Source organism: Pezoporus flaviventris, unplaced genomic scaffold, assembly GCF_033815535.1.
Source record: "Pezoporus flaviventris isolate CSIRO_AGI_PZ_B2104156 unplaced genomic scaffold, CSIRO_AGI_Pfla_v1 ptg000083l, whole genome shotgun sequence".
In the NCBI taxonomy this organism is placed as follows: Eukaryota; Metazoa; Chordata; class Aves; order Psittaciformes; family Psittacidae; genus Pezoporus; species Pezoporus flaviventris.
In genome coordinates, this window is record NW_026892631.1 from 6,797,505 (window position 1) to 6,816,877 (window position 19,373).

The window sequence follows — 19,373 nt, forward strand, 5'->3', positions numbered from 1 at the left end:
CAAAAGGTTTTGTTTTGATCTTTTGCATTACTTTTTAAAATGCCCACAAGGCAAGTTGTTTTTCATTTAAACTTCACATAAATTTTGGATTGATGTAAACATTTAAAAATTGTAAGACCTAATTATATAACAGAAAACTAGATCCAAAGCGTTTGATTTTTAGGTCAAATATGGCATTTTTTTTTTACTTCATCCAGAATATGCATTCTCTAGAGTTTTTCTTTGGGATTTTTCAGGTAAAATTGTAAATATTCTGGTCAGATGAAATCTCTCTGAAGTTTTCAGATCAATCATGAACATGGGGGGAATCTGTTATTTCCCAAGCTATCCAACAAAACACTGAAAACAGGCAAAATAAGCTGAGAGTGAAATTTCTTCTAAAAGAAAAATCCTCATGTACCCTCAGTATTCAGCACAAGGCTCCTGTGCTTACACTACATCACTGGAGTGCAGCTTTGAATCCTAGAACAGCAGTCTTTGGCACACTAATGCGTCATTAATGTGTCTGGCTTTGCCTCTGAGCTTGCAGAGCATCTCTGCTTGAGACCATGAGATGTGCATCCTCTGGGAAGGAGGGTTTGCAGCTTAATGAAGTCCTGGCTTGGGTGAGTGCCTGTCCTTAGGGAGCAGTCACCATAAAAAAACAGGTCTCATATGCAGATGTGTGGAATGTATTCGAGCACTTAAAACATCCCTCTTTATGCTGACTTGCGCTCAGTTAACAACATTAATGAAACCTTTTGGAACAGTTTGAAAATACTCCCAAATTAAGCAGTCTTTTTCTTATTTCTTTCTCTGTTGAGAAATCTTATGATTGCAGCTTGAAATGGTTAAATTTAGTAATTCCTTTCTACCCTGCAGCTATTTTCCATCATAGTCAAAAGTTGTGTGATACTCAACTGGTTTCTGGTTCCTGACTAGCTCCAGCAGGGTTCTCTTTGAGATACATCAGAGACCACAGGTCTTCAGCAGAAATTGCAAATGCAAGAATTTAACTTCCTCCAGAGCAACAAAAATCCCTGCTGTCAGAATCTCATTGATTTGTTTCAAGATCATTTAAGAAAGCCGCACAGTAAGGATTCTGGACCTTCGTTTGTATGAGCTCACATGCAAGAGCTGATAGAAATAGTCTTGATGCCAGTCCCCGTTAGATATTTGGTATGCACCAGATTCTTTATTTCCTTGTGATTTTCAGACGTCCAATAAGCAAGGTCCTACACCTGGGTGGGAGCAATCCCAGGCACAGCTACAGGTTGGGCAGAGAAGAGATTCAGAACAGCCCTGCGGAGCAGGACTTGGGGGTGTTGGTTGATGAGAAAATGAACATGAGCCGGCTTCAGTGTGCGCTTGCAGCCCAGAAAGCCAACCGTATCCTGGGCTGCATCAAAAGGAGTGTGACCAGCAGGTCGAAGGAGGTGATCCTGCCCCTCTACTCTGCTCTTGTGAGACCTCACCTGAATCATTGTGTGCAGTTCTGGTGTCCTCAACATAAAAAGGACATGGAACTGTTGGAACAAGTCCAGAGGAGGGCCGCAAGGATGATCAGGGGACTGGAGCACCTCCCGTATGAAGAGAGGCTGAGAAAGTTGGGGCTGTTCAGCCTGGAGAAGAGAAGCTGCTTGGAGACCTCATAGCAGCCTTCCAGTATCTGAAGGGGGCCTATAGGGATGCTGGGGAGGGACTCTTCATTAGGGACTGTAGTGATAGGACAAGGGGTAACGGGTTAAAACTTAAACAGGGGAAGTTTAGATTGGATATAAGGAGGAAATTCTTTCCCATAAGGGTGGTGAGGCACTGGAATGGGTTGCCCAGGGAGGTTGTGAATGCTCCATCCCTGGCAGTGTTCAAGACCAGGTTGGACAAGGCCTTGGGTGACATGGTTTAGTGTGAGGTGTCCCTGCCCATGGCAGGGGGGTTGGAACTGGATGATCTTAAGGTCCTTTCCAACCCTAACTGTTCTATGATTCTGTGAATGTAGAAAGCTGCCTAGTTCTGGAAACCACAATCCCCCAACCTGCCAACAGGAATGGGCACACTGATTAATTAACTCAAGGTTTGATGCCATAGAGTGTCTGTTCCAATAGAAACAGGCCAGTCACTTCAGATTCCAGAAGGAAAGCAATAATATAATATGTAGCAATATTGAAGAAAGTAGACTAATTTTTGCCTATGACCCTGTGAAAGCTTTAGTGATGGAGGATGTGAAGTAGGATGGCCTCTGTTTTCAAGGCTTCAATTATTTACAAGTTCAGTGACAGGAATGAAATATTAAGGAATAAATCCACATATGCTAAGAGCACATGAACAAAGCACACTTCTGTTACAGATATTCCTTTGCTCATTATTTAGTGAAATTCAGGCAATCCCATTGGGGTGAGAGGAAAGGCAGCAAACTGCAGTAGTTCCATTTTGCATGCAGATTTTCCTATAAAACAAAAACGTTAATTCCTCAGCAAACTCAATAACACTGCTTCTAAGAAGAAATAAGTATTTCCCAGGGCAAAGGCTCTACCTTTATGGTCCTGGAGGTGATAGCAGCAGCTCTGATGGGAGCAACCAACCCATAGAGAGCCCCTTCTCCCTCAGAGGCTGACTTCTCCCTCCCGTGGTTGTATTTTGCTGCTGCAGCAGTCTGGCTGCGTGGTCTGCTTGGACCTCATTATTGTGGATCTGGTGTGTTTATGGAGAAGAAACCCCAACCCTTCCCCTGGCACCTTTCCCTTCTGGGTGTCAAAGCACACTGAAGGGTTGTGTAATTTGCTTCGCAGTGTATCTCCCTTTGGGAACATATTATTACATCTAATCTAGCAGCGCGGTGGGTGTTCGGGGTTCATGCTGAGCAGAATGCTTGCATACATTCCCTCGCTGAGATTTCACACTAACATGACAGCCTTTCCAAGAATAGCTGTGGGAACACGGTGGTGGTTTAAAGTTTTGGTTTGGGGGGGGTTTTGCTGCTGCTGTTTCAATTTGCAGACTTTTCCCAAATTTTTAAAAGAAAGCATCTCCTGTATCATTCCCCCCCCGTGAATGAAGAGTGAATGCGTTAGGTCAATACACGGCACTTAAATTCCTGGTATATTGTGCTACAGCTGGCAGTTCAGAAAACTTCAATGTAGGTTTTCCGATTAGAGAGGATTTAATAGCAGTTTCTCAGTGTAATCACCGGTATCTGATATCACTAAATCCACGGAGGGTAAATCTACAGTGAGTACCATCTCACTGCAGCCCTTTTCAAACTGTCTCTATTAAAAATGTGGAACCTGAGCATCAACTTTTGTCCAAGGACATGGAAAATGCTTATTTCCTTGGTCTTCCCAAAGCAACTCTGAGGATCTTCCTCCCGAGCATGTGGCCCCTCTATAGGAGTTGGAAACTCACTTTAGCAGGCTTGACTCCCAGAGCACGTTTTCTTTTTATTGATATAATTAGACTTTTGTCCTATAAATGGAAAAACCTGGAAATGCATTTAAAAACCCCTTGAAAGCATTGTGTCAATCTTTACCAGTGCACGCACAGAGAAATCCCAAAGTGAATGTGCATCTATTACAGGGCTGGAAATAAACTCATCTATTTTTCTGCATTTCCCTCTAGGTGGAATGCCACTTTGAGAGGGAGGAGAAAGAGCAACAAAATGACATATTTGCAGCAGTATGTGACAGAAGATACATCAAGATGAATGCCTGCCTTTTTGTGGTGAGCGAATCTCTTCTGTCAGACTCCTGTAAGGGTTTGCTCATGTGTGCAGCACTGTCTCTGACTTCTCACCTAGCATTAAATGCATCCTAATTCTGTCAGCTGCAGCTGTATGGGCAGTGGAAATGAAATCTGGGGATCTTTTGCATAGCACAAGAGCACCTACAGCCTGAGTCACGGGCAGTGGTCTGACTCAGCCTGGTTACAGCTATTTTCTTTGCTGAGCAGGTTTCAGATGCTGTTGACATGCAAGAGGCAGCAGATGCTGAGCCCTTGCAGATGGGATAAATTCAGTATCACCTGCCTGTGCTGGGGTCCCTCCAATGGGTTAGCAGGGCTGGCTGTGGGTTAGGGCCATGTGAGCATCCCCTGAGTTCCCTTTTCACCCTTGAATGGGAGCCTCATAGTCCTTTGTCCTCCTGCTCACATCCCCAGGAGACGCCTGGGGAGCATCTTGGTGCTGTTCTGCAGGTGGGACCACAAAGCTTCCCTTGCACACCCCATCCTCTCTATCGAGTTATGTCCCATGGGTGGGCAGCAGGGAAACAGCACGGGCAAGGTCACAGGTGCTGGGGTGAAAGGAGCTGGCCTCTACATGCCAGCACTGTTGCATTTTAACCATACTTTTTGAGATAAACTTTCTGCTGTTGTCCTTAGGGAGGGAGTGTTTCCTGATATAGGCGTGATGTAATGTTCCTTTTTTCACTTCGGGAAGAAAACAGGCATTGCAGTCTGTAGCTCAGTAATGTCTGTGCAGTTAGATAACTCACTGCAGCTGCGTGTGGGAGCACACTACAATGTCAGTCCTGGAGTAACTCATTTTCCAAGCACAGCAGCACTGGGGAGGAAACTCCCTGGCACTGGGCTGACCTTGGATAGGGGAAGCAGCCAAGAGACAGTGCCCTGCCGGAGGCTGCTTTGCCTGCTGTTTGCCATCTGGGAGTGATAGCTGATCCAGGCAAAGCCTCTCCCCAAATCATGCTTAGAACTGAGCATCATGGCCCTGGCTCCCTGCGATGCCTTGTCTCACATAGCTCATTCCTCTTGCCTTTGGCTCCTGAGCCAGAAGCTGCAGCAGGAGGGAGCTGCTGTCCCTCTGTGGGGCATTTCAGACATTTCCCAAGGATGAAGGAGGTGCATCACAGTTCCCCTTTCCACCTCTGTGCAAGCCTGAGGTGCACAAGACATGGACTCGAAAACACGCCTATGGGCAAGCTTGCCCTGTCCTCTGGCCCCACCAGACCCCACTGGCAAGAGCCAGCAAGCAGCAGGGACAGCCCACTAACAGGTCCCCTGCTGCGGATGCTTAGCTCTTGCTCTCCGCCTGCAGGGATAACCGGGGGGGGGAGAAAAAAATGTGCAAAGAGCTAGGGAATGTGAAGAGAGGGGAAATGCATGTCCATGGCAATCGCCAGCAACTGGCATTTCTGCTTCCTGGAGTGGCTGCTCGGTGCTGGAAGCTTGGCTGTGCTGTCTACAGAGCACGGGGCGCATGCATCCGTCAGCCTGACTCCGTGGCCAGAGGCTGTGTTTAGTGGTGGTTTTGTTTTCTGGCAGGGCTTTTAAAGCACAGCAGCTTTCTGTACTCTGTGTTGCTCTTATTAAATGCCAGCCAATATCCTGTAAATAAGGTGATGGTCAGTTCTCGTAATTACTAACATCTCTACCTTTCTATCTCTATCTAAACCTGGCTCTTAGGGAGGGCTTAGCCTTTGGTTGGAGGGCTTAGCCTTTGGTTGCAAAGGTCCACCCCAGGTTCACCCTCGAGGATCCTTTGAGCTTGGCCAAGGCTTCTCCTTCTCTTCTGAATCTCTCAAGAAAATATTCCCCACCATCAGCCTCCTGACCAAGCTTGGGCCCCCCAGATCTCCCCTCTAAGCTTTTTGTGTGCTTGAGGATATTCCCATGAGAAGTGAAGCACCTTGGCTGGGTCAAAGAAGCGTAAAAGGGAGGGAAAGGGCAGGCACAGGAAAGCACTTCATCAAAAGGAGCCTGCCCTGAGAGGTGGTGGAGGAAAAGATGGAAGTGGATTACAGCAGAGAAACATGGTGCAGCTTGGGGAATAAGGAAGGAGGCATGACGAGAAGGAGCTGTAACCATGGCAGAGCCATGGGCACTGCAAATGCCTGATCCTCATAACTGGCTGGACTGAGTGCTTTCACCTGCTCTGAACAAGTGGATACTTTAGCTTGTAAAATGGCAAACATATAGAATATGTAGGCTTAGGAAAGAAGCAGAGGGTCTACCTCTTTGACCCCCCTCAGAAAGATAGGGCCAGCCCTTGAATAACTGCCAGGCTCAGCTTGCTTCCACAGAGCCTGTAGATTGTGCTGTTGTGTAGTTAATGGTGCTCTAGCATCATCTTATTTTTGTGTCCTGGCTCTTAACAACTATCCAGAACAATGTAGGAGCAAAGCACAGCACCTTTATTTCCCCAGCTCCCTTCTTGCTCCCTTGCTCATCGTACATCCTTGCATAAAAAGCTTCTGCACTAGAACAAAGGACTTGTGTGAAAGCAAGGGGAGGGCAGGAACTCAGTATCTCAAAGGCAGATGGTGTCAGCCTCTTTTCAGTGGTGCCTAGTGACAGGCCATAAACGAAACCACAGTAAGTTCCACCTCAACATGAGGAAGAAGTTCTTTACATTGAGGGTGGCAGAGCACTGGAGCAGGCTGCCCAGGGGAGTCGTGGACTTTCTTTGGAGCCATCCAAAACCTGCCTTGGTGCATCCCTGTGTAACCTGCTCTAGGTGGCTTTGCCTTGGCAGAGGGGTTGGAATAGATGATCTCCAGAGGTCCCTTCCAACTCTAACCATTCTGTGATCCTGTGACTCCCCAGCCCACTGTCTGCTCTCCGTGCAGCCCCCGCTGTCTGCTTTGCTTTAATGCCCGCGCAGTAGCTGGGACCATATACGCTCAATTATTCCATGTGCTTTCCTCTGCAGCTCCCTCTGATGGGGCACGCCATCAAAAGCCGGTCTGCGAAGGCACTGAGAGCTTGCTTTCGTTTTGCAGTGCCCTGCCGGGGGAAAGCATGCCTTGAATACACACGTGTGATTGTGCCAGGCTGTGCAGCTCCAACGACAGCCGCAGGGTGAAGGAGAGGCTCGAGTCAGTCCGCGAACACTGCTTTGACTGTTGATTTTGTCATTTCCAGGGAGCAGGATGGGGCCCCGGCGTGCCTGTCGCTGTGCAGACGCGAGGTGAGAGGAGTGTTTGCTGCTAATGGAGACCCCCCCACACACACAGGCAGAGGAAGACTGAGAGAGTGGCAAATGGGATGTTCAGTGCAGACAGGCATCCCGGTGGTAGGAAGGACTTGGTTAGAAAGGGATTGGTTTCATGAAAGCTGAAAGAACACAGAGAAAAACCCAGGAGGTGCTGGGCTGCATCCCCAGAGTCGAGGGAGGGGATTCTTCTCCCTCTGCTGTGCTTTGGTGAGACCCCCACCTTGCAGTCCTGTGCCCAGCTCTGGGGGCAACAACACAAGAGGGATGTGGAGCTGTTGGAGCGAGTCCAGAGGAGGCCATGGAGATGCTCCGAGGGCTGGAGCAGCTCTGCTATGGAGACAGGCTGAGACACCCAACCCTTCCCTTTTCCCGGGCTTTTCTGTTTTTCTCCATGTAGCTAGAGCAGACAGGAGCTCAGCTGCTCCTGTAGCCTGTTTGCCTCCATTTTGGGACTTTCAACTCAAAATAGCCTGTCCCAATCCTAGGTAATAGGCAGTGGCCACCTATCTTTCAGGGAAGTTTTACCAGCATTTATTCTTTAAAGCAGCATGCTGCTCTGGTGCTATTTTGTGATGCAGAAAATCAGAGCCAAAAGGGCACGTAAACAAATGTGTGTTAGGAGTGGCTGGGGGCGATGGGGCAAGCTTGGGTAATTTTTATAGATGAAGGACAAGCATTCCCTGCTCAACATGCAACCCGCTGCAGTGCAGAGGGCCAGCACAAAACCTACACATCATGTCAGCCCCTCTTTAAAGTTCATTTGTTGTGGAAATGGTCCTTGTGATGGTTCTCTGAGCAGGGACGAATATTAGACTTTATGCAGAGCATTGCTTGCAGGAGGCCCAGCTTAGAAAAATTAAACACTGGGTTTCTTTATGAGCCTCCTCAGTGCAATCTTTTCACTCCCCTCGTAAGAATTATTTGTATACTTTTATTTTAAGTAAGAGAAATTTCATTCTCCCTCTCTTCCCCCTTCCCTCCTTCCTTAACACCGTTTCTCCAGTTTGCCAACACTAAGAAAGGGATAAATCCTTTGAAAGCCCCACTAGGATTCTCTCCTCAGGCAGACGATGCCTTCTCTTGGCTGACTGAAGAACTCGGGACACGGAAGGTTTTGCCCCAATAATACCTGGTTTCTGGGTGCAGCCTTGAGGAAATCATTCTATTTCTTTCATATGGCAAAAGCTCCAGGTAAGTGCATCTTGTTTTCCTGGACACTATCCCCCCTCCTCCCACTCTGATTTGTGATTCTCCTCACACCGTAGCAGCGAGTGCTTCTCCAGGCTTACCCCTCAAAAGCCCTTTTATTATTACAGTCTGTTGAAAGGGGCAAGGGGGCACTGCTGGGAACTGACCTTTGCTAAGTATTGATTAAAATAGGGCATGTGATGATATTGGCTCACACAAACCCATAACTCCTCCCCCGAACAGTTTTCTAGTCTAAAGGGATGCTAAAACCTCAAGCCTTCAAAGAAGGTCTCCCTGTGCATGAATCCTGAGTACCTAAATCATTAGGTTCCTGTGAAGATCTCTGCCCGTGTTCTTCACTATTGTCTACATGCAACTGTTAAATGGAGCTTTGCAGGAGTGAGGGAAGCGTGGAGATTGCAGTAACTCGATGAGTAAAGAGGAAGTGAGCATTAGTGCAAAGAGCCTGGGCTCGCTCACAGCCTCCAGCATCACCGTCTGTGTCTGCCAGGCAAGGGGAAGCCAGACAGAGCAGTGGTGGTGCCTCTCACCTTTTGAAAAAGCAAGGAAGGATCTTTAATTATGAAAGAGTAACCAGGAGCCACTTGGGCTGGGACTCACAGGGGACCTTCACTGCAAGGAGCTAGGTGCATTTGATAATGAATTATTCCTGGAGAGGAATCAAAGTAACGGATTCCGGTAAGGCTGTTTTCCATGGATTAAGTCAGATCTAATTAGTTGTGTAATTAATTGCCTGATTACCTAACTAGTTAACTGTTAGTGACCTTTTTTAGCCGGTGGTGACAAATGCTTTACAGACTGCAGCTTCAGAACCCTGAGTTCTTAGCAATGAAGATGATTGCTAAGAAGTTTAGCAATGAAGGTGATGCTGCCCCATGATGCTATGCGATACATGGAGGGTTACCTATAGCAACAAGGAGAGAGGCCAAATTGTGATCATGTATGTTGTGATTTGGCTGCCATTCAAGCACCTTTTGAGGTCTTTGAGCAATGATGAGGCTGTTTTGAGTGCAGGTTGCCTGTTTCCTCCCTGATTTCACATGACATCCACAGACGAGCCTCCTCACAGAAGCAGATCTCTTCTGCTGACACTGATGAACATCCAAACCGGACTAGCACCTACAATAGGGCAGTCAAAACAGGAGGTTTCTTTTGAGGATCTGAGAATAAAGAAGCTTGTCTGGTTAGTATGAGCGACATCAAAATCAGGACCAAAGGCACTAATGAGCTGATGCCTTCATAAACAGTATGGTGTAGGACAGGCACTGAAGCTGAGCATGCAATACAACGGTGTTAAATGCCTGGGAAGATGTTCTGTAGGCAGAGTGTTGCCATGAGGTAAACAACACCTTGTTGTTTAGAGCACAGACACCTTGAAAGCTTTTTCGGTGACTAATGAGTCAGTTGGGACTCAGGTGGAGTCATGCAAAAAGGTGCCACCGACCACGGGAGGGAGGAAAATGATGCTAATAGTGGTGGTGTGGGCAGCAGTGAAGGAAGAGAGAACAAGCAGTCCTGGAGAAAGGTAATGTTGGGTAGCAGGAGAAGTGGAAGCTGCTGGGAGAACAAAGCCAAACCTTGGTTAATTTGTTGTGGTGGGAAAAGCACTGCCGTGAATAGGCCACCTCTGCTAACCAAGTGCAGCTCAACCCAATTTTTGCCTAGTCCAGACAAGCTAGCTCTCCTAAGAAAGTGTTTCTGTAGTGCAGTAACACAGTAGACCAGGTAGAGCAAGGGGAAAATACACTTTCTGGTGTCCTTGCTAATTTGGTGTCTTGGCAATGCCTCATGCCATGTAGATACAAGCAGAGACCCCATGGTGGAGTGAATCACAGAATCCTTGATATGGGCCCAGGAGCTTGTGGGGGTCATTTAAAGGCTGCCCTAATTTTGCGGTGCTTTTCTAACTTTTGATGGCCCCACTTTATCCAGATTGTGTTTCCTTCCTCCCCCAGAGCACTTAGGGATGCTTTACGACATCTGTAGGACAAGGCAAAGATGCAGCTGGCAATGTAGGAAAGAAAGCTCAGAATCACCTGTGTAAAATTAAGGTATCTTTCCCCCAGCAAAGCCCAGGGAATGTGCAGGGGCAGAATGAGGTGAGGGGTCTGTTTGTTTCACCCTGATTTATTGAAATCAGCCCGCTCAAAGAGTCACTATTGCAAAGCAGAATGTTTTAAACTTGGGAAAGGGTCACTTATCCTCACAGTAGTCACTCAAACAACCGAGGTGGGACACAAACTGGAAGGCAGTGTAAGGAGACGTGCACCCCAGTACACAGAGAGCAATAAGCAGATTCTGACCTTCCAGCTGCTGGTTTCTGGAGGAGTATTTCTAAGGGCCATGAATTCTGTTCATACCTGACTGCAGGTAAAAGCAAAGCACTTCTAAGCATAGGCAGCATGAACCATCGTCATGGAAAGGACCAAACTTGTAAAGCTGAAGCAATGAGGAGGCAAGCATACAGATATCCAAGGGACTTACGTTTGTCCTGATAGCATAGGCAGGAAAAGAAGAGGAAACTGGGAGCATTTAAAGCTAATTTGGCATTTATAGCTCACAAGTAATACACAGAATTGCAATGTAGAGGTGACTGGTGCTGGTGCAGTGTGGCTCCTGGGTGGCCCCTTCTCTGGAGACAGCATATACATGCTGTTTGTATCAGTCTTTTGCTTTTTTTTCTTTAACACAGTTCTTTAACAATGAAATAAAACCCCATGACTTGAACTTCCTTTTAAGTTTATTTCTCCATAGGATTTTCCCATGCAAATTTCTATTGCTTGTTACCTGGGAGCTATAGAATGATAGAATGTTTAGTGTAAGGGACCTTCAAGCTCATCCAGTTCCAACCCCCTGCCATGGGCAGGGACACCTTCCACTTGACCACGTTGCTCCAAGCCCCTGCCCTTGAACACTTTCAGCCAGAATAAATAATATATAATGCAGCCTTTTAGCTCTGGATATTTGGATGACTCGACAAAAAAGCACATACTGCTCAATCCTGCCCTGCAGTCCTCCACCTACTCAGAAATACAGCACGTTCCCATCTGTGCACTGCTCTCATTGTGATCTTACTGTTGTTCTATTGTTCCTGTTCTATATTAGTGGGGATACAACTTTGTGCCAGTGTCCAGGCACGTGTAAAACAGACCCAGGTAACACATGGCAAACTCGCCACGAGAGAGAAGAAAGGAAATGCAGCATTTTAGTTACAACAAGGGTAAGTTAAGCACTCACCTGGAATGCTTCCGTGTACCTGGAAACATATCCTTGTTTCAAGCAGCATAATTTCTCTTGGAAAACCAATGCTTTGCAAATGGTATTCAATGGACATGGGGGTGGGGGGGAGTTGAGGGGCAAAGGGTCCTCTGCAGTTTCTTAAGGCTTGAAATCCATCCCTGAGTACTTTCATCCCTAATTAAAGGTCACCTACTGGTTTGGGAACAACTGTTAATGAAGAGTTTAATTATCCAGATGACAGCTGTAAAATCCTACTCCTGGGCTTGAATATTTTAAAGCAACAAGGCTCAGATTTTCTAATGTATGCTTATACCCAAGTACTTAGACCAAAAGCTCACTGTGGAGAAGCGTGTGTATGTGTAGTTCACATCTGCATACACAATGAGAGATTACACTCTGCCCAGATATTACAGAGGCAAATCTGTAAGGAGGTTTGTCTGTGCTTACTTGACCATTTAACCAGACCCACCTTTCTTTTCTGTTCTTTCATTTGGGGAGGGGGAAGAATGGTTAAATTGTTCCTCAAGGATGATTCATTTCACATTACTAACTCTTCTTAACAACAAAGCTGTATAAATTAAATGTAAGATTATCTGCTGTGTCCTCAGTGGAATGATTAGGAGGGAATCTACAGGAAAGAAATGCGGTCAGATGATCTGAAGACTTTCTAAATGGGATGCAAAGCCTCTTCTCGCATTCTTAACAAGCTCAAATGTAGACCTGCCTTTTAATGAGTAAACCCTACTTGGCATATCTGTGCAACCCCCAGAGTAATGTTTTAATGAAAACGGTGCATGGTTGCTTCCTCTACTGGGCCAAGTTTTTGTTCTGTTGATGCTTTTGACCAGCTGCTCCTATTACCTTTACCTGTGGTGGCAATTGTTGTGATACGACCTTTAGTCCGACAAGCCGAAGCGGCCCCATTTGTCACTTCCTATCAGGACACCAGATACATGTGTCACGTACGGGTTCTCCACCAGGTGCATGGCTGAAAGAGTGATGCTACTATCAAGATGAAGTAGTTGTTTATGATGTCCTCACTGCCAGCACAGTCTCTTTCTGTCACTCTGTTATTCGTACCATAGGGGCAAAGACATTTGTAACTCAACTGGGGGTTTTCTGGGGATTTGTGGAGATGAAATACAAGTGCCATATAAGGGTAGGGAGGAAAACCTGAAGGTATTTCAAGGGCAGGCTGGAAAGCTGTGCAACCTAGTCTAGTGGAAGGTGTCCCTGTCTATGGCAAGGGGGTTGGAACTAGATGGTCTTAAGGTCTTTTCCAGCCCAAACTGTTCTTTCTATGATAGGTACTACAGTGTTGTTGACTGTCAGATGCTCTTTGAAGCACGCTAACAATGGGCTCCAACTTAGAACAACTCTGATTTTTTTTTGTCATGAGTCAGAGGTAGGCTTTGACTCTGTTTCCTTGTTATGGGTGGCCTCTCTCTCCCACACACAATGTGTACACACAGACACACACTTACTTGTTTGAACAGAACACTCAAAAAAACAAAGCTCCAAGCCCGGGCTAGAAAACAGATGGAAAGAAAATTAGAGTGCATCATATAAAAAAAGCCATTTATATATGTTAAAAAAGGAGAAAAATGCCTATCAAAGTTCTGTCAATGATTTATGCCTTACTTCATAAGAAATGCGAATAATAGAAGAGATTGGCTAAAACAAAGATCAGTGTTGCTAAGTTACCTGTTTAAGAGGTTGCAAACATCCCTTTCTGTGTTTTGTTAACGCTCGAGGAGCATTTTCTTTGCAGAGTCTCATCATTCGAGTTTCATCCGTAGGTCACAGTGACCTGACTGTGGAGGCTGTGCCACATAAACGGAGCTCTCCAGATAAGCAGTAACATTTATTGCATACTTTGTCAGCGTATCTCTGGCCACACACTTGTTCTCCAGGCACTTTGTTTTGATATTGGTTTTATTAAAAGAGATTTCGGAAAGGGAAATGTAAAATAGTTGAAAGATAACACACATAAACACGTTGTTCAGAGCTGAGAAAATCCACACGAGACCATCAGGCTTTCTTTACATTATAGGCATGAATAAAATATATCTTGCTTTTTTTTTCCCCCTTACACTGCTTTCTTCATAGAAAAAACACTGCTTTAAAAAATTGCTCTCAGTAGACTAGTATCTTGCACAGGGCAAGACACAGGTCCTACAACACCCCTCACAATTTGGAAGATGCTTAAAATTGAAATCCAAAGATGAGTGAAAGCCAAGGAGATCTAAGGACTATAAGAAGGAGGTTTTTATCTTGATGGTGGAACCACCATCCCTGGAAGTGTTCAATACTGTATAGACAAAGCCCTCAGTGACATGGTTTAGTGCTGGCCTTGGCAGTGCTGGGGGAAATGGTCAGACTTGATACTTTTAAAGGTCTTTTCCAATCTGATTGATTCCATGATTCCATGATCTTGACAGCCACACGGTCAGGGTCCTCCCAGCTTTGGAGCTGGTGCCACAGCCTGAGCTACCTTCAGAGCTCAGGGCAAGATGACACGTGCCTCAAGCATTTCTGTGCTGTCTTTCTGCTAGGGATGAGGCAAAGTGTCCCATTACACGTTCTACTTTCTCTTTGAGTATGATCCCTTGTCTTTTCTGGAGGAAGAGTTTTGCTCTCACTCTGGCTACAAGACACAACCCTGCAAGGTCGCTGTTCAGGAGTGATTTATTTGTAAAGCATATTCAGCCATGTCCTGATTCTGGGCAATGGTTTTGCATGAAGTAGATGAGCTGTACCAAGCTCATGTGCCAGACAGATGTAGCTGTGGGAGAATTTACATGACTGGTTTGTGGGCTATGCCTGTGCTTTCCTGAACTGCCAGCTCTCATCCTACTGCCTTTGCAAAGGGTCAGGGCCTGTAAGACTACAAGAATTTGCCCTATTCATCAACAAAAATGGGCTAGCGTTTGCCAAAAAATACCCCTTGGTTCTGGCCCAAAAATAGATTGAAGAGTCTTTTTTTAATACAAGACTATTTGTCAGTTTGGAATATCATCATTCAGACACTACTATTGGGATGGGGTTTAATGGCTGCACACCGGTACACTGTATGTGACATAAAGCATTTGTGAAGAAATGATTCCTCAGAAGAGCTTCCCAGAGATAGATAAACTGTCTTTCCTGTTTTTCATTCTTTGTTCTCCTGGATCCTGGAGGGAGTGTTACTTGTATTGAGCACTGAAATTTCCCTCTCCAAAACACATTATCTTTGATCTCCCCTGTTTTATGCACTAGGGAGCTGACGCTTCCTTCCCTGTCTAGGACTGAATGAATAATCATCTCCTGTAGTTATTCACATCAGGTCAGATGCAGAAATGTGAAGCTGATGACAGGGGAAGTTATGGACAGAAGCAGCAAGAATTGCTACTGAAATGTTAGGACTTGTGGGCAGAAATAGTCAAAGCAAATCACATTTAACCATGAAGGCTCCACAGATTTATAATCTCATGGGGCAAAACCGTGAAGTGTTTGTGAGGTGTGAATGAAGCCCAGACTCCTGGCCTATTTTTTTTCTTTATGCCCATATACCCACACAATCAGCATGAGAAAACCCTACCCAGCCCTCAAGTGTTGGTGTGATTTGGAACGATTAACCCTCAAAAAGGTTGATACTCAGATCATGTAAGAAGTCTATATGTTCATCCAGGGATTATTCAAAAGCCTTATACCATCAGGAAATCTTGATCAAGGGGTATTTTTGTTATTTCAACACATGCAGTGTGTGGTTTCTCTTGGGTCGTTCAATCCAGACCACCCTCTGAATGTGCAAATGGAGGGGTTTGGGGTTTTTAAAAAGGGAAAGGGTAAAAGAACTTTTAGGATTTCACAAAAGCTTTCCTTCAGGTTTTCAAAAGCCATATCTACGTCTGTTATCATTTACATAGCCCAGATAATGTAACGCACTAATACTGCTGTATGGCAAATCTGCCTCAGGTATCACATTAGAGCAGCCCGTTGGCCCATCCTGTATACCCAAGGGGCTCAGCCACACAAAAGTGATTTCAACCCAACTTTAAGAGATCAAGTTGAGAAAGCACCCCGCTTATTATGAAGGATTTCCCCTGCTCTTGTTCTTGCTCTGTCTCACCTTGAAAACAACCCCAACCTGAAAATCCTTGTTACAAACTCGGATGAAATTTGGTTCTCTGAGTCTGCCAAGCTACAGCAACACAAATCCCACCCAAAGTGACACTTCTGTGCAGAGGAAGGCAGGTTCATGCATGCAAACGTCAGCTGGAGATGCCTCCTGCCCCTCTGCTGTGGTCAACAGAAGTAAATTAACACAAAACGCACATACTACTCTCATTTGTACTAAGTCTGTGCTGAAGGAGGGCATTCAGTTGGCCTTCTGTCTCCTGTAACCCCAGGAGATATGATTAATGAAAAGAGCTAATTCTGTATTATCGTTAAAACATGCTTCACAGGCAAAAAAACCCCTAGTTCTACATATTTTTATCTTTCACTGTAGATAACCACTACTTAATTCTCACTGAGCAGCTAACATCTTCCTAGAATTAAGGGTTGTCTCTGCCTATATGGTGGGAGACACCAGTCTATAATCTCGTTTTGTGGAACAATTCCACAAGAACGCTGCAGGACATACTGAAGTTCTGGTCTTTGCTCAAGATGTCGAAGGTGATGCGTTCTGCTCCTCATGGAACTAAACTAGGGAAGTGGCAATAAATTATTCTTATTAAAGAAAATAGTTTAGAAGCCATGCTAACATCATTATTCAAATTCACAGTTGAAACTGGTTATCACACTGCCTCAGACACGAATTCATGCGCTCATTTTAAGTGATTCAGAGGAACCAGTGTGTAAGTAGTTCCATCACTGCTTTTTGATGCAGGAGGGCAATGGCCATTTCTCGTGTGGAAATTATGAGCAGATGAGGTCGTCTCTGTTCTGTAAATCTGGGCTTGCATTTCACAGCAACCAAACTTGCTCAATAAAATGAAGAAATCCCTGCGGAAAGTCTTTGTGAAAATGGCATAGAGGAAAGGGTTTGCACAGGAATTGATGGGGTAAAACAAAACCAGAAGGATCTTGGATTTGGAGACTGTGATGAGAGGAACCTTGAGTGAGGCTGATATTGCAAAGAAAGATATTGGTGCCATGCAGAGGAAATCTGTGAAGATCAGTATGGCCATGCGCTTGGCAATCTTGGTGTCGCTGTTTGAAGAGACCACATTAGGGTTTCTCACAGTAAAGTAGATGCAGATGTAGCAGGCACATATAATCATAAACGCGAGTACATTCAACACTAAAAGAAATACAACGTAACCCTGAGAAAACAGTGTTTCTATATCCATGGGCAAACAGATGCTGACCTTCATGTAGCTGCTGACTCCAACTATGGGAAGAAGTGCCACTGTGAAAGCAAACAACCAGCCAAAAATCATTACAATCACAGCATGACGAAGTCGAACCTTGCGGTGCAGCTGCATGGCATAGGTGATGGTGTGCCACCTTTCCAGCGTTATCACAGTCAGTGTGTAGACTGAGAGCTCGCTTGCAAACACTGTGAAAAATCCTGCAGCATTGCATCCTGCCCCAGTTTGCCAGTCTATGGCATAGTTGTAGTACTGGCTTTTGGTCTGGATATCTACTGATGCAATAAACAATAGGTAGATACCTGTGCAGAGGTCTGCAAAGGCAAGATTGCACATTAGAAAGCGAGGTACGGTGAGTTTGTATTGGCTGCTTATTAAAATAATGAGGACGACAATGTTCCCAGTGATAGCTAAAATGCTGATAAACCATATCAGAATTCTCAGAGTATTGTAGCCCATGATATCTTCACATGGATTGAAAGCATCAGGTTTAGGTGAGCAAGCTACGTTAACTACTTTATTGCACAAACCGTAGTCAAATTCATTCTCTGCTGGATCAAATCCTACGCCGTAGCTGGAACTCTCCTCTTCAGCTGCAGATTGTCTACGTATCTTATTGCCAGGCTGCTCCTCAAGGTCTTGCTTGTTCTGAGATGATATACTACATATTGGATGTAATTCAGTGCTGAAATTTTAAGAAGAGTAGATTAGAAACTGACGGCACATGACATGCAACAAACACAAAATCATCCCATTAACAGCTCAGTTTTCCTGGTTAGCTGATTATATAGACTACCCTGGAGTTTGAAATCAATAGTCTGGCTGGTCCCTATTTATAAAAATATTTACATGGAAGTGTAAAAGGTTTGGAAACATCATAAAATGTAAGGGAAAGGAAAGCCTAACATTTGCCTTAGAAACACTCATTATGCACATAGATAATGCATTGTGTAAGAAGCCTCCCTTGTTTCAAGTAGATTTCTCCCATAACCTATCACTGGTAAGTTTTGTGTTTGGCTTTATTTTCTAGAGTATTAATTCTGTGCCCTTCTTCATGCCTAGCCCAACAGAAGATAGATAGATGATAGATTAGATAGATAGATGATAGATAGATAGATAGATAGATAGATGATAGATGATAGATAGATAGATAGATAGATAGATAGATAGATAGATAGATAGATAGATAGATAGATGATAGAAAGAAATGCTTTGGTTGAGATGACAGAAGGATGATCAGCTTCATCAATCTCAGAAACAAACATCAAAATACATCAACAGGAAAGAAAGGGTCAGATTTTACAACTGCTTCTCCTAGGCTGCCTTTGAAGTTTGCTGTCCCAGACATATGCATCCATAGTTTTGCATAAGATGGATCCAGGCCTAATCTGATTTAGGGAATAAAACAGCTGATAATGTGTTTCAAAACCAACACAGCTCAGCCCTGTCTACTTTAATCCACAGCCCAGACATCAGTTTAGGTGTGTGATTTCTAGACTTAGACTTTTCTCTTATCTTCCACCCTGACTTGTGGTGCAGCTGAGAAAAGAGCTTTCTAGGCAAGTTTTAGGTTGAAAACTTTAAAGAATTGGTAGCAGCTTAAAAGGGAGACTTTTTTTTTTTTTTGTAAGCTACTTTTACCCTTTGACTTTGTGCACTCTCTACATCCTCCAAAAATCGAATTTCAAAGGTCTGCGAGAAAGGAAAACTAATGAAGCCCCAGCATCAGAAGGTGAGGGACATTTCCTATGAGGTTCTGAACATCCTCTGCTATTATCAATATTTTTCATCTTGCCTGTCAACTGAGGCAAAAAACTGATTTTCTGTTAGGTCAAATATGTACTATGAAGGTCACAACAGCAATAACAAGGCATTACATTTTGCTCCCCTGTGTTCTGCTCGTGTAAGGATGAGTGAGGGGTCCAGTGTATTGATCAATATATCAACAGTTCTCTAGCTGAAAGGGAGCATATGCCCCCAAGGAGCAATAAAGGGAAAGAAAGTCCCTCAGTTTTGAGTGAAAAAGGTACTCGAGGGCACTGAAAACTACTGCAATTGGTGGTGCTTCAGCAATGAACTGAGGGAAATGTTTTTATCCAGTCATTTCTAAGCTACGAGTTAAAAATAAACCTTTTCCCAAATTACAGAGGCACTGCCTGAAGCTAAATTTGTCCCCTGACAAGACTGCTATGTAAAGCCAGTTAAATATTTCTGATTATTACAACCTATTAATTCTTGAGTTACTTTACAGCGAGTGGTCCCAAAGAAAACCAGAGTCCCACAGAGGTTTAGCTGTTCTTTTTGCTCTGAGGATGGGTGGTGAGGAGTCTTCTTCCTGGTCAACTGTGAGCAGGTAAGATGGGCAGTTGCAAACTGCTTTGGTACTGACTGCTTACCAGCAATTTGCTCTTGGGTGTTTGTTTGCTCTTTGGATTGTGTGGTGCATTCAAAGCAACAAGCTAAAACATATTTTGGCAAGGGATGGGTCCTTGCTTTCTTACGAGACGGTAGGTATCGTAACACGGTTCATTTGTTCAGTCTCTGTGTAACCTTCTGTTACTGTTTAACGTTGCTTTGCTCAAGCAAACCCTCTGAAAATAGAGTAAGGACAACTTAAAGGATAAAGTTAAAATGGGTAGAGT

At 44.7% G+C, this 19,373-nt stretch overlaps 2 protein-coding genes across 4 annotated transcripts in view; one reads left to right on the forward strand and one right to left on the reverse strand.

Annotated features, from left to right (window-relative positions):
- Positions 1-19,373, forward strand: part of STON1 (stonin 1) — a 230,086-nt gene that overhangs the window by 147,046 nt on the left and 63,667 nt on the right.
- FSHR (follicle stimulating hormone receptor) overlaps positions 16,099-19,373 on the reverse strand; it is a 76,862-nt gene continuing 73,587 nt past the window's right edge. For 2 of the 3 annotated variants that reach the window (XM_061475337.1, XM_061475335.1), the window contains one exon: positions 16,099-17,416. In XM_061475337.1, the coding sequence (XP_061331321.1) occupies positions 16,186-17,416 (1,231 nt within the window). In that variant the 3' untranslated portion in view covers positions 16,099-16,185. Of the gene's footprint in view, positions 17,417-18,953; positions 19,323-19,373 lie in introns of all 3 variants that reach the window. The other variant, XR_009747211.1, reaches the window with a different exon arrangement.